The following is a 12,513-nucleotide window of genomic DNA, read 5'->3' on the forward strand; positions in this document are numbered from 1 at the left end:
ACACACGATTTAAATATATTTAGATTTTATGAATTTATAAAAAATGTCAAATGTAACAAAAAAAAAAGACTTTTCTTCACCGAAAATTAGCAACGAGATAGTTATTGCAAAATGACACGAGGAGACTCCTCAACTTACTATAAAAAAATTTATTTATTCATTGCTTACATTTATCATTACTCTAGAAACGATCGTACCGTATAGAACCTGAATTTTCATGTAATAAAAGAGACGTGGTGAGATACGCTGACGCAAGCTTGTTTTGTACTTCAAATTATTTAACAATAATATATTATTATATCTACTTTCTCCATCAGTCACGCATGCATTCCACATACAACCCGTATTTCTTGATGTAAAATGTTTTACGTTCTTTTTTTTGCTTCTGTATAAAATATACGTTTCATCAATTGATTCGATATGTCAATGTTTCTACGTTCGACAACGACCGACCTTGTCATATATTTATACTATTTCTATTCTTATGTTATATACCGATCGCGTATAATCGGTTAGAAAAATAAATACAAAAATAATTGTTGAGCAACATGCGCTACGTGTCTATTTTAACGAATCGATTGTTTAAGTCTAGACGCGACTGATTTTACGTCGTTACAGTCTTTCTTTTTCTGCGGGTCCATTTGGAAACACTTCCAGAGCCTTAACGTTTCATCGGCACCGGCGCTGAGCACCGTAGTTCCGTCCGGCGACATGGCTAAATGCAATACGCGACTGGTGTGTCCGGTAAGTTCCGCGATCTTCGTCATCATCGGGTATTTCCAGATTGTCAGCTGATTTTGCGCGTATCCGTGCCCAGAAACGATCTCTTTGTAGTTCGTAGACCACAATAAAGCGCAAACCTGAGACTTGGTGTCTATCGTATTCAAACAGCTACCTGTTATAAAGAAAAAAATCGAATAACATGTTACAATCTTTATTTCATTCTCACTACTAATTGTTATATTCATTTCTTATTGCTACGTTAAATTTAGTATGGTTTATTATAATTTACAAATCGCCTCTCCGGTAACTTGCCTACGTTGCAATTCCAAAACCTAATGGTACGATCAGCGGTACCGCCACCGCTCGCGAGTATATTATTTTGCCAAGGGCACCAAGCAAGTGCTTTTACGGCAGCTTGATGATGATTGAATGAATAAATAGGTTGTGTCTGAGAGTGTCTTTGTCCGGTGATCGACGACCAAATTTGTAGCATGTTATCGTTGCCGCCACTCGCCAGATACTGCCCATCGGGCGACCACTTCAAGCCGCACACTTCTTGAGCGTGTGCGTTTATAGTCGCGATCAAATGATCTCGTTCCCTGACGTCGTGATGCACTATTTTACCAGACCTTTGAAACAATTATAATAATTTAGCTTTAGTCCTAATCTTAAATCATTCTCACGCTTTTATTTTCGGTTTTAATGTCGGCTATAGTTCATTTCCATTTTAATGGTTGGAGTTTTCTAAAATCTTCAATATAAATGTACTTAATTTTGAATTATTATTAAATTCATTAATTTACTCAATAGCTCTACAAAATTATTTTTTATAAAGATTAATTAATTTCTTTTAGAAGTTATGAACAACCAAGAAAATTAGCTATCCCGCGTAGTACCTGCAACCGCTTGATAGTATATGAGAATTCCAGGAGAGAGAACCGACTCTGGCTACATGTCCGTTCATGACGCGCATTCTCTTCATCTGACTGCAATCCCACAATTCTGTATTGCCTCCTGTGGTACCCACTGCCAAATATGGACCTTCCTGAATCCACGCGACGGAACACACATAATCGTTCGCCTCCAATTCAAATAGTTGCTCTATAGTACCAGTTCCGGCGTTCCACAAGTAAACGTTAGCGCCTAACGCCACGGCCAGGATATTATTGTTCGACCAATCCACCAAGTTTAGATCTGTAAATATCATATATCATTATTCATACGTCCTTCCACGTCTTTCAGAGAGGAGAAACGCAAGAGAGCAGGTCGCTTACAGTAATCATCAATAATTTCAGGTGCGTCCAATATTCTGTCAGGGGCCTGCGGTATGTATCTCGTGGAAGCTCTGACGCTAGCCGGCGTCTTAGTTTGACTGTACAGGACCTTGAGAGGATTCTGATATCCCTCCGGCGGCGCTGGTGCTTTAACCTGGTAAGACAAAACCCTCGTATTGTTTATGTCGCCACCGTGAAGATTCTCTCCTATGAGACGCTGCATCTCCCGTTTCGTGGGGCTCGTTCTGTCGGCTCGGTCTCTATCTTGTTCGGCATTCTGTTGCTGAAGAATCTGAAGTAGAAAAAAGAGCGATGTATATAAACGTACTATGAAATTATAATATACTGAGATATCTTGAAATTTTTTTTACGAAAACGATACTCGCTTTGAAGTGACTTAATTCAAAATTAGTTGTGGCTCTCGACGGGATGAATCTGTCACCGCCGTTGGGCGTCTTGGCTGGGGTGGTGGCTCGACCTGTGAGAGGCAATTGAAATTTCGTTCTTTTTTTTTCAAGTCTTTATACGTTAGCAACGTATAAACATGAGGCATCTTACTTGGCGATTTTTTGGTGCATTTGGAGGGAGTTTTCTTAGTTTTGCAGTCGCTCCTCTTTGTTGGGGTCTTCCCCGATGTACTGCTGGTGAAAGAGCAGCCCGTAACTTTCTTTGACGAGTTCAGGCTGATATTCACACTGAAATGGTGAAAGGCAATTCTCGCGTTAGGCAAAGCAGATGTGTCTGCACGCGAATTCGATGATTTCGCTCGACGTTTAAAAATCATGTAAATTGACTTATCAATTGAATTAGATTACTCAGTTACCTCAAATTTGACGCCTCCATGCATTTCTTTTGCCATCGTGGGACCGCGCCTTTGATCGCGTCGTCCATGCGGGTCAGATTATCAAGCTCCTTCATGAATCTCAAGTGTGACATGACGGGTGAATAGCGCGTGTCCTCGGAGCGCACGACCGGCCGCTGGAAAAGCTCTGAAATACGGTCCGAGAATGAGAATCGACGGACGAATGTCGGGCGTCGAGCGCGTCGGCGAGAAACAACCGGCTAAAAGTGCAGAAACACCAATTCTATCGAGCCAGCTTCTGTCAGCTTCTGTCGACGCGACGCCTAGGATACGCGCGGGATACGCGTCGATCAGCGTGCCAATACTGCCAATGCCGCGTGAATCCCTCACGAGGCGAGTGCGTGGTTTAAATGGACGCGACGCGCGACGCTTGGCGAGACGCTACAAGGGGAGATTTAAAAAGAACGTTAACTTTTTTTAAACCGCCACCGGTCGTTCTTATTTTGCCCGCGCAGGTGTCGCCGCGCGCTTCCGGTTGAATTTGAAATTTAGGGCTGCGTTCAGAAACGTGACCCGAGTGCACACGAGTATACTCCTTTCTCTTTCTATTACTACGTTTACGCGAGCGTTACTTCTGCAGTAACTTACGATACTCGTTTACGCGGAGTAAATTATCGCAAGTTACTACAAAATCCCGTTTACGCGAAGGAATTATCGTAAGTTACTACAGAAGTAAAGCTCGCGTAAACGTAGTTATGTAAGCATCATTCTATCTTCGTTGCACATCGAATATCAAACGAAGATAGAGCGATGCTTAAGCTGGCCACACACACTTTCCGTAGAACGTAACAGTAGGATTTCGACCAATCGCGTTGCTCGATTCGAAATCCTACTGTTACTGTTACAAAAAAGTGTGTGTCCGGGGCCTTACAGCGCGTGAGCGCCCAAATGGAACGCACCCCTAATCTCAATCGATTCCGATTACCTACACCTACACAAACACGTCAGTGAGGTTAGTTCGAGTTCCTTGGAGTTGGCTTCGCTGTGGCTGTGGTGTTCGCGGAATTTCTCTCTTCTCGCAAAACAAGTAAAAGCAACTTCGGTGGACTGGAGCGGAAACGCGATAAGCGCAAATAAGTAAGCAATTACAAGCGGAATAACGCGATGACAGATTTATTTGACATCGCGAATCTGATCACGACCGTTGGCGTCGACGGCGTGAAGATCAAGCAGGAGCCCGGGATACCGGAGAAATCGTCCAACGAGATCCTCACGGAGCTCTTCAGCACCTTCGACGCGCCGGACGACGGCGTTGCGTCGCCGTTGATCAACGACCAGCAGGTGCCAAATGGCGACGTCGACGAGGCCGCCGCCGAGCCGGGTAAGGCTGAAACGAAGAAGAAAAAGGCCAAGAAGAAACACAAACACAAGGAGAAGAAGCACAAGAAGAAGTCGAAGCACGATTCCTCGGATAACAGCGATGCAGAGGGTAACGATTCGCATTAGATATCACCTTGACACCGTACGACGACATAATCACTTCTTTGCCTGCCCTGAACAGGTGTCAAGAAGAAGAAGAAGCACAAGAAGAAGTCCAAGCGGAGGCGTGATTCTGTTTCCAGCAAATCGTCCGACTTGGGACCTAAGGCCAAGATAGCAAAGACGGATGACGACAACGATTTAGGAAGCATCAAATGTGACGATGGGAAATCTCATATTGACGCGTTAGAAAAGACGGATACAAATGACGAGAGAAAATCAGACGATGTGAAGAAAGATTCGGATACAACGGACAAACTTTTGGATAATCTTGGCAGTCCTGAATTACCTCCTATGTCAAAGAAGGTAGATGACGAATCTGATGAGCCAGTAATACCTAAACTTCTTGGTGTGTACTCCTCGCTGTTAATAACGTTACGAATTATTTTCTAAAGTAATAAATGATATTAAGAAATAGATAATTGATAATTAAGAATATATATATATATATATATATATATATATATAAAAAGGACAAAATGTGTACAATATAAATGATATTTTTCTATAAATAGAAAAACCAAAGCAGCCTTCTCAAGGAAAAATATTGATAAAGGATCTCAAGAATAGTGCCGTTTATAGTGAAACGGTAAAAGCGATAGAAAACAAGCAAAAGGCAAAAGCCGCGAGAATGGAAGACGGCGAGCTGTCTGACAGCAGCAGCAACGGTAATAGGACGCCTACTTTGAGTCCTACCCCGCCTCGGAATCGGTCGTTATCGTTCAGCCCAAGTACAGATGGACTAAGAAGCAAGATGTTTAGTCCGACAAGAGGATCGGTTACTTCAAAAAATGATCTTAGATTAGTCTTGAAAGAGAAGGAGAGGAAAAGGTCAGAAATAGTGTAAGGAAAGGAAATATTTATATAGGTAGTGATTACACGAAGAATTTAAATTGCAGAAGCACAAGAGATAAGGACAGTCGTTCACAAGACAGAAGATCGAGATCGCGGACGCGATACAGCTCGCATAGCAGTAGGAGCGACAGGAGAGAAAAACAGAGAGGCAGAAGCAGAGAAAGACGCGAAAGGAATAGAAGCAGTGAAAGACAAGACTCGGGCAGAAGCAGGGAAAGACACAGATACAGAAGCCACAGTGAAAATAAAGACAAATATGCGCGAGGTCGAAGTGCGAGCAGAGAGAGAAAGTTAATATACTGCATTAAATTATTTAAGAATACAATGACGTTCGTCTCAATCTTGCGTACGTAATATATTTTCTTTTTCTTAGGGAGAGAATAGAGATTAACAAAAAGAGACTTTTAGAAATCGCAAGGAGAAATGTTATAAGCATGATAAAACAAGGAACTCTGTCGGTAGTCCAGCAAAATAAAGCTATAGCTGCTATACAATCTGGCGGAAAAACAGTGGACGAACTCACAGGTAACTTTTTTCGTTTGCATTAATTTTATCAGTGATTTTATATATATAATCTGTTATTTCTTTTAATGTTGTTACAATTATAACATTTATAATATTTTCTATTTTATTTTCTGTTAATCTGTTATTAATTAATTATATAATTAATTACTTATATATGTAATATTATGTTTTCACAGATTTTTGTAAATCATTATCCAAGTCTGAAGCGTTAGGTGAATTGTCTAGCATTTCTTCTGAAGATGAAGAAAGTGAATCTGAAAAGGGATTTCATCATCCTTTTCTCTTAAAAGAAAGACCTAGTTCCATTATAATGAATATTAAGGTTGGTACAGTGAGATTTGTAATCGATAATACAATGGATCATCGATTACAAATCTCATTTTACGAATATAAACATGAAAGTCTAAATCTAAAACAAACTTTATTTCCCTCCTTTAGGATGCGAAACAGCTGCCAACAAGAACGTTCCAAGAAAAAACAGCTGAAACGTCAAACCAGTTGCGATTGCAGTTTCCTGTCTCCAGTGGACAACATCATAGAAGAACCGGTAGGTATTTTTAAGATACAATTCGTGGCTTTGTTCCAATGCACTCACGCGATACAATATTTGCCCTCAGAAAACGAATGGGTACCTGTTACACCAAAGAAACCGGAACCAAAAAAGATATTCGTACCAGCTTCTACAAGTACACTATCGACTGTAATGCCACCGCCTCCTGTGCAACCTGCGCAACCTATGCCTGTGCAACCTACACAGCCTATGCAAACTGTTTTTCCAACAACGACAGAGGTAAATTAAATGGAAAGCGTATCATATATCATATCGTATCATATATATATTATAAATTAATTACACAGTCACCAATTAATAAAAAGATTATGTATCGACTATGATTACAGACTATGGATATTGGCTCCATAGTGTCTGAAAGGTTAGCAGCTATAAGAAAATTGAGGGAAAATCCAAATGACGTAAGCGCTTTGAATGCAATGCATCGGGCACAAAATGAGGTAAAGAGAGGCAATTATAGATTATCATAAAATAACACGAGTTCTATGTATATACATAAATTATCTATTTATGATATTATAGATGAAAACCTGGGCTGAAAGTAAGCAGATACCAGGTCAGTTTACTGGTAGTACAGGGGTTAAAGTACTTACACCTGCAGAATTGTCTTCAGGTTATCAAGCCTGGGCACGTAAGGTAAAGTTACTATTGTACATTTTATTCCATTCCGGTTCCACAAAATTCATCCTTACATCAACCAAACCAAAAAAAAACTCCCGCGATGCCCGATGCATTTTCAAATCAAACACAAATTATTGTTATACACTACAAAAAAGTTTCTTTCATTTGTATAACACATACGTGTTCAATAATGATCTGTAGTTTCAAAAATGCGGCATAATTAAAATTAAAATTTTCATTAAGACAACATTTTATGTATGTGGCATATAAATGCATCTTAACGTACATCCGTTATAATTCCCTTCTCTTCCTATCTCCTACTAAACAATAAAACAGGTTCAATATGTCTTATAATGATAATATTCCATGTTAATATCGAGCTTTTCGAAGATGTAACTTTGACCTGACATTGTTTAGTAAATACACCATTGATACACCGATATTGCCTGTAACAAGTTTTCAGGCACGGTCTCCACTAGAATCAATAGAAAGTTAACGTTGATGTTAGTAGAGACTGTGTTGTAGGCACAGACTATTTCTTATTTAGGAGTGGATTCTGTGCCTGCATGGACACAGGAGCATTATTATTTCAATGAAAATTAAATTTCAAAGATTTCCAAAAAAAAAATCAGAATCTTACTAATAAGTTTATTTTATTCTAGCAATAAATTTTATAACAAGAGCAATACGGAAAAGATTAGGACATTATACATATTAATCTAAAATATTTAATTGATCGCAAATTGTATTATGCAGATAATAAATTTTGACTGAGATAATGAGCTCTTGTGAGATTATTGCTAATTATCGTCAGCTTCCTACTATAGGATTTCACCAGAAGCCGGTATATTGTCTCTTAATCATAAAGCTGGGATATTTAGCATTAGTCTGCATCCACCTGAGGGTTTGTTACAGGCATATAGCTACGTCAGAGAAAAAACAACTTCGGCAGCCTGGTGCAGAGATTATTATTTGTTCGGTATGTATCTGTTTGGTAAGTATTCTTGAGTTGTGTAACAGATTATCGTTATATTTTCAAGACACAGAGAGGTTTTTTCTCAGACTATAACTGAAATAATAATATATCTCCCTGAAAGAATAATACATCTGTCTTACTATCTTAATGAGTTTATTTATTTGAATCGTGTCATCTAATATACGTACATATATCTTTTAGCAATGATATATTGACTCCAAAGAATATAGGACCTATATTGTAACTCAACAACTATATTTTGATACTATGTATTCGCGCGATGCAACTCTACACAAATTCATTATTTTTTCTAATTCGACAAATTATTTAGGATCAATTACTATCAGCCCAGCCTTTATCGGGTGGGATGGGTATGGCGTTACTGCAGAAGATGGGCTGGCGACCTGGTGAGGGTCTAGGCAAGAATAAAGAAGGGGCCTTGGAACCGTTACAACTGGAGGTTAAATTGGACAAGAAAGGATTAGTTTCCGAGCAGGATATCGTGCAAAAACCTGGCAAAGCTGCAAAGCCTGTGGTACCAACAATCAAAACATTGGAAGGTATGTCACAATTTAGATTATTTTGCATATATATATTTCTAAAAATAAATTTAAACTAAATTTCATTATCTATGCAATTATTTTGTTCCAGGCAAACATCCGGTGTCACTTTTAGGAGAATATTGCACAAAGAAGAAACTCGGAGCGCCAGTTTACGAGTTGTGTTTTGAATCTGGACCGGATCACAGGAAGAATTTTCTCTTCAAAGTGAGCATTATTATAAATAATTTAATATTTACATTTAGTAGATATATATTCTTTATACACGTGTGTAAATCTATTACAGGTGAAAGTAAACGGCATCGAATATAAGCCGAGCGTAGCGAGTTCGAACAAAAAACAAGCAAAGGCAGAAGCAGCGCAAATATGTCTACAAAGCTTAGGCTTGCTGCCTTTGTAGTCTCGTGTATCAATATAATCGCGCAAAAAGTTTGTAGATTGCTGTCACGTAATGCTTATCAGTTTTTCTCAGAAGAAATAAAATGATGCCATATGTACAAATAATTTCGCGTGTCATCCTGAAAGCGATGTTGCGAAAAATTAACGTGTGACTGATGTTGCCAAGGTCTTATAATAATAACATAAATAATTTATAATTATATTTTTATTTAAATAATTAATTAATCATTAAAGCGAATTTAGACTGTGCAATAGAACACATAGAGTAAGGTGTGCATACAACTGCAAATCAGTCATACAAATTTCATTCGAATTTATTGCAATAACGAAAAGATATGAATGTCCCTCTTAGAATTCATTCATCGGTTGCTTGAAAAATTAAATATCAAGATGTACGCTTGCAAGCTTTTTTAGAGGCCTATAAAATGAAGTGTCTTTATGTTCCACATATTTTTACACTTTTTATTTATTGTAAATACTGTATAAGATAGAAATTTGTATACACAGAAGCTAGCAATCTCAATTTAAATAAAGATTTAATTTACGAAATTCTTGTCACGTTGACACATTTTCAATTTATTCTCTCCTTGTCTTAAAATTGTCTTCTCTATACAAGAATTGTTAGAACTCCGCTTTATCTATCATCTTTCCAACGACATTTACCCCATTACTATTCCTAAAATTTTTTACTAACATTTTTCTCCAAAGTAATGCCTAAACTAATACCCATCAGTTTCGAGAAAACTGCTTGTAAAAAAAATTTAGGAATAGTAATAGTAAATAGTAATGTATGCATAAGTGACGTAATGTTTTAATGAAATAGACAACTGTCATTTTATATAAAATTTTATTTAGCACAGAGCAAGTGCTGTGAGTTAAAGATGTGTTCGCACGTAAGAATATGGTCTCTAAAAATACATGTTTAAGAGATATTTTTCAAAAAGATGTAATTAATAAATATAATATAATGTCAATACCTACTACAAAATCAAGGACCTGACGACCTGACTTCCATGCGGTTCAGATGATCGATAATTATGGTGTTCTGCTATTATCCTCGAGGCCCTCATTTTTCTCAGCGCTTAATATTGGCAGTCCTCGATACTACCTCGCCGCGGTAACCTCGTCGGTATTTATACATCGAGCGACGCCGACGCTCGGCAGGGTATGTGTTTTGAATAAACAGCGGTTTTTTTAAGGTTCAAGGAAATTATTTACTTTTGTTGTAATAATTCATTACGTCGTGTATGTATGTACATACGAAAGTATTGTGAGGAGGTGTAACGATGTCCATTCATATCCTTAAACTTTTTTTATTTATACTCGGACGACACGATTACGTTTTCTATTTCAAACATGCAGACATGTTTACATTATTGTTTTTTAATTCAAAATTAATTCATCTCTCATCCATGGATTCTCTCTTTCCTCGGTAAAATTTTGCAGATTTAACATATTATTCTTTTCTCGGTGGAAAAAAAAACAGGCCGAACAAAAAGCACAAGTAGTCTCGCAGCGTGCTATGCTGATCAGTTATTTCTATTCTTGCTGCTGCGATGGAAGATGCAGGCGCCACAGTTTTCTACGACGACGAGGACGATTGTCTGGACTACGATTGCTTGCACAACAGTGTCGAATACGATTACGATTATGCTGACTCGGAGAAGGAAACTCTACGTGAATTGTACCAGTATTGTCTCAGTCCTAGTCTCCATGATACAGGACATTACATATTGCCTTTGTTGGGCAGCACAATCTTATTTAGACTGTTTGTTCACACCGGTAAGATCCTTTTTATTTGTTATATTTATATTTAAGATGTTAATATGAATTGTATTTCTACTTTCTACCAGATTGTTCCTGTAGCAAATAATCTGTGTTGTTTTACGTTCCAGAATACATATCGCACAAAGTGTTTCATATACTGTCAGTCATTATAGGTTTGTATATTATCCAACATTACGTGCAGGAGTCCTTAATAGTATTGATAGTATTCGTTCTATTTTCCTACGGTGTTTTACACGTGCCAAAAAGATGGCACGGAGGCATAGGAATCTTTTTACCATCCCTTTTGATAATTGGATATTGGTATGTTTCATACATGATATTGCGGACCGATTTGTGTTTGTACTTTAGCAGATAAGGAATACTTGAATTTTTATTTTTCACAGTGAATTTTCGATGGAGCCAGTGATATGGCATAAGATACGCAGTGTGATTATGACCATGGTAATGAAAGCGATTAGCATTGCCATTGATACCAGCGATTCGAACAACTTGCCAGACGTTTACAGCTTCATGGGTTACATGTTCTGCGGTGTGACTTGTTTATTCGGACCGTGGGTGTCGTTTAAAGATTACCTGTCGTTACGTTGCTCCAACAACCATCAGGTATTTCGTAAATAAGCATATCTCATATTTATTACTATATAAAAATATCCCTACCCTAATAAGAAACGAGTCTTTTTAAAATATATTCTAAGTTTAAAGTAGCGATTTAATAATAAAATTCCGTTGCAGATAAAATGGTCGATAATATGCATTATGGGGTTTGCCTTCCTTTCCTTCGTTTTTCTGAGCATTTCAAATTGTTGGACGCAATGGATATTTGTTGATAACTCTTGGAAGTTAGTATGTAGAATTTAAAAGAGTTTCTCATGAATATATTCGATCATTTTTATTTTATATGAAAAAAAAAATGGTATTTTTTCACATTTCAGGTGGTTAATGGCGTACAGAGACGCATTGTCCTTCAGAACATCCCACTACTTCGTTTCGTACTTAGCTTCGGCACTGTTAGTCTTGGGAGGATTTCCTCTTTCGTCATCGACGATAGTTAAGCCCTTGTATATCGAGTTTCCACGCTCGCTTGTTCAGGTTGTCATTTATTGGAACATTCCGATGCATTACTGGTTGAAAACATGTAAGTACGAAAGTAATTCAATTAAGTATAAAATCTTAATTCAAAAGAGAATTTTTTATAATGACGAAAAATCCTGCGATGGAAGAACATTAGAGGATAGAAATGGAATTTAAACCAATTTCTATGTTTTATTTTTCGCAGATATCTTCCGTCCTAGTATCAAAAATTTGGGAAAGTTCGGCGCGGTGACCGTCACGTATCTGACAAGCTCTCTTTTGCACGGGTTGAACTTTCAATTGGCGGCGGTGTTACTTAGTCTAGGATTTTATACCTATGTGGAATTTCAGCTCAGGACGATACTCGCCGACACCTTCGACGCTTGCATCGCGTCCAAACAGTGTTCCAAACAAAAATGCGCGCACAAATACAACTCTTATAACTGCTGGTTGGTGTTTGTGACAAACTTGATGTTTTCGGGATTGGCGATGTTCCATTTAGCTTACTTAGGTCTCATGTTTGATATATCGGATCTACAAGAAACCGGATATAGTTATAGCCACACGATCAACAAGTGGGCTGAACTTGAATTTGCTAGTCACTGGGCAGCATTAGCTACGTTTTGCATCTACATTTTAATAAAGTAACGAATTATTTTTTTAAGTTTTAAAGTAATGTATTATTTTTTTAAGTTTTAAAGTACCGTATTATTTTTTTCAAGTTTTTTTTATTTTTCCGAAGACTATTCAATTACTTTTTTTTTTATAAATAAAGTGGTCTATAAATCAACAGCAGCTCTTTTCATAAA

The 12,513-nt window shown here is 37.8% G+C and overlaps 3 protein-coding genes across 5 annotated transcripts; 2 read left to right on the plus strand and 1 right to left on the minus strand.

Moving 5' to 3' along the window:
• Positions 1-134: 134 nt before the first annotated feature.
• On the minus strand, positions 135-3,369 carry Fzy (cell division cycle 20 protein fzy). Of its 2 annotated transcripts, XM_077400559.1 has the most exons (8): positions 3,078-3,369; positions 2,821-2,986; positions 2,556-2,692; positions 2,384-2,475; positions 1,998-2,289; positions 1,620-1,917; positions 1,036-1,352; positions 135-895 (listed from the first exon to the last, which is right to left on the minus strand). In XM_077400559.1, the coding sequence occupies exons 2-8, from the start codon at positions 2,931-2,933 to the stop codon at positions 567-569; spliced, it is 1,578 nt and encodes a 525-aa protein (XP_077256685.1). In that variant the 5' UTR covers positions 2,934-2,986; positions 3,078-3,369; the 3' UTR covers positions 135-566. The 2 variants fall into 2 exon arrangements, with proteins under 2 accessions (XP_077256685.1, XP_077256680.1); XM_077400554.1 differs by having other exon boundaries at positions 2,821-3,367.
• Positions 3,370-3,748: 379 nt separating this feature from the next.
• Positions 3,749-9,400, plus strand: LOC143894144 (uncharacterized). Its single transcript, XM_077400249.1, has 13 exons — positions 3,749-4,288; positions 4,361-4,687; positions 4,854-5,169; positions 5,238-5,483; positions 5,567-5,718; positions 5,895-6,040; positions 6,157-6,265; positions 6,336-6,508; positions 6,619-6,729; positions 6,812-6,925; positions 8,218-8,446; positions 8,538-8,653; positions 8,733-9,400. Exons 1-13 carry the CDS (start codon positions 3,964-3,966, stop codon positions 8,844-8,846), a joined length of 2,478 nt encoding a protein of 825 aa, XP_077256375.1. The 5' UTR covers positions 3,749-3,963; the 3' UTR covers positions 8,847-9,400.
• Positions 9,401-9,923: 523 nt separating this feature from the next.
• Positions 9,924-12,493, plus strand: Por (Protein-serine O-palmitoleoyltransferase por). 2 transcript variants are annotated; one of them, XM_077400824.1, is made up of 7 exons: positions 9,924-10,010; positions 10,332-10,627; positions 10,741-10,933; positions 11,017-11,236; positions 11,366-11,472; positions 11,566-11,768; positions 11,910-12,493. In XM_077400824.1, the coding sequence occupies exons 2-7, from the start codon at positions 10,402-10,404 to the stop codon at positions 12,350-12,352; spliced, it is 1,392 nt and encodes a 463-aa protein (XP_077256950.1). In that variant the 5' UTR covers positions 9,924-10,010; positions 10,332-10,401; the 3' UTR covers positions 12,353-12,493. The 2 variants fall into 2 exon arrangements, with proteins under 2 accessions (XP_077256950.1, XP_077256957.1); XM_077400831.1 differs by lacking the exon at positions 9,924-10,010 and adding an exon at positions 10,066-10,090.
• The last annotated feature ends 20 nt before the right edge of the window (positions 12,494-12,513 follow it).

This window comes from Temnothorax americanus, unplaced genomic scaffold, assembly GCF_048541705.1.
Source record: "Temnothorax americanus isolate GAGA-0224 unplaced genomic scaffold, ASM4854170v1 Scaffold1, whole genome shotgun sequence".
Lineage (NCBI taxonomy): Eukaryota > Metazoa > Arthropoda > Insecta > Hymenoptera > Formicidae > Temnothorax > Temnothorax americanus.

Bases quoted from the DNA above. Each gene is read 5' to 3' on its own strand.
- Fzy (XM_077400559.1), bottom strand. From the start codon at position 2,933: ATGTCACACTTGAGATTCATGAAGGAGCTTGATAATCTGACCCGCATG. The intron at 2,693-2,820 runs GTAACTGAGTAA...TCACCATTTCAG, and splicing joins ATGGAGGCGTCAAATTTGAG to TGTGAATATCAGCCTGAACT. The intron at 1,918-1,997 runs GTAAGCGACCTG...TGATATTTACAG, and splicing joins TGAAATTATTGATGATTACT to ATCTAAACTTGGTGGATTGG.
- LOC143894144 (XM_077400249.1), top strand. From the start codon at position 3,964: ATGACAGATTTATTTGACATCGCGAATCTGATCACGACCGTTGGCGTC. The intron at 5,170-5,237 runs GTCAGAAATAGT...TTTAAATTGCAG, and splicing joins AAAGAGAAGGAGAGGAAAAG to AAGCACAAGAGATAAGGACA. The intron at 5,484-5,566 runs GTTAATATACTG...TCTTTTTCTTAG, and splicing joins AGTGCGAGCAGAGAGAGAAA to GGAGAGAATAGAGATTAACA.
- Por (XM_077400824.1), top strand. From the start codon at position 10,402: ATGGAAGATGCAGGCGCCACAGTTTTCTACGACGACGAGGACGATTGT. The intron at 10,934-11,016 runs GTATGTTTCATA...TATTTTTCACAG, and splicing joins CTTTTGATAATTGGATATTG to TGAATTTTCGATGGAGCCAG. The intron at 11,237-11,365 runs GTATTTCGTAAA...ATTCCGTTGCAG, and splicing joins GTTGCTCCAACAACCATCAG to ATAAAATGGTCGATAATATG.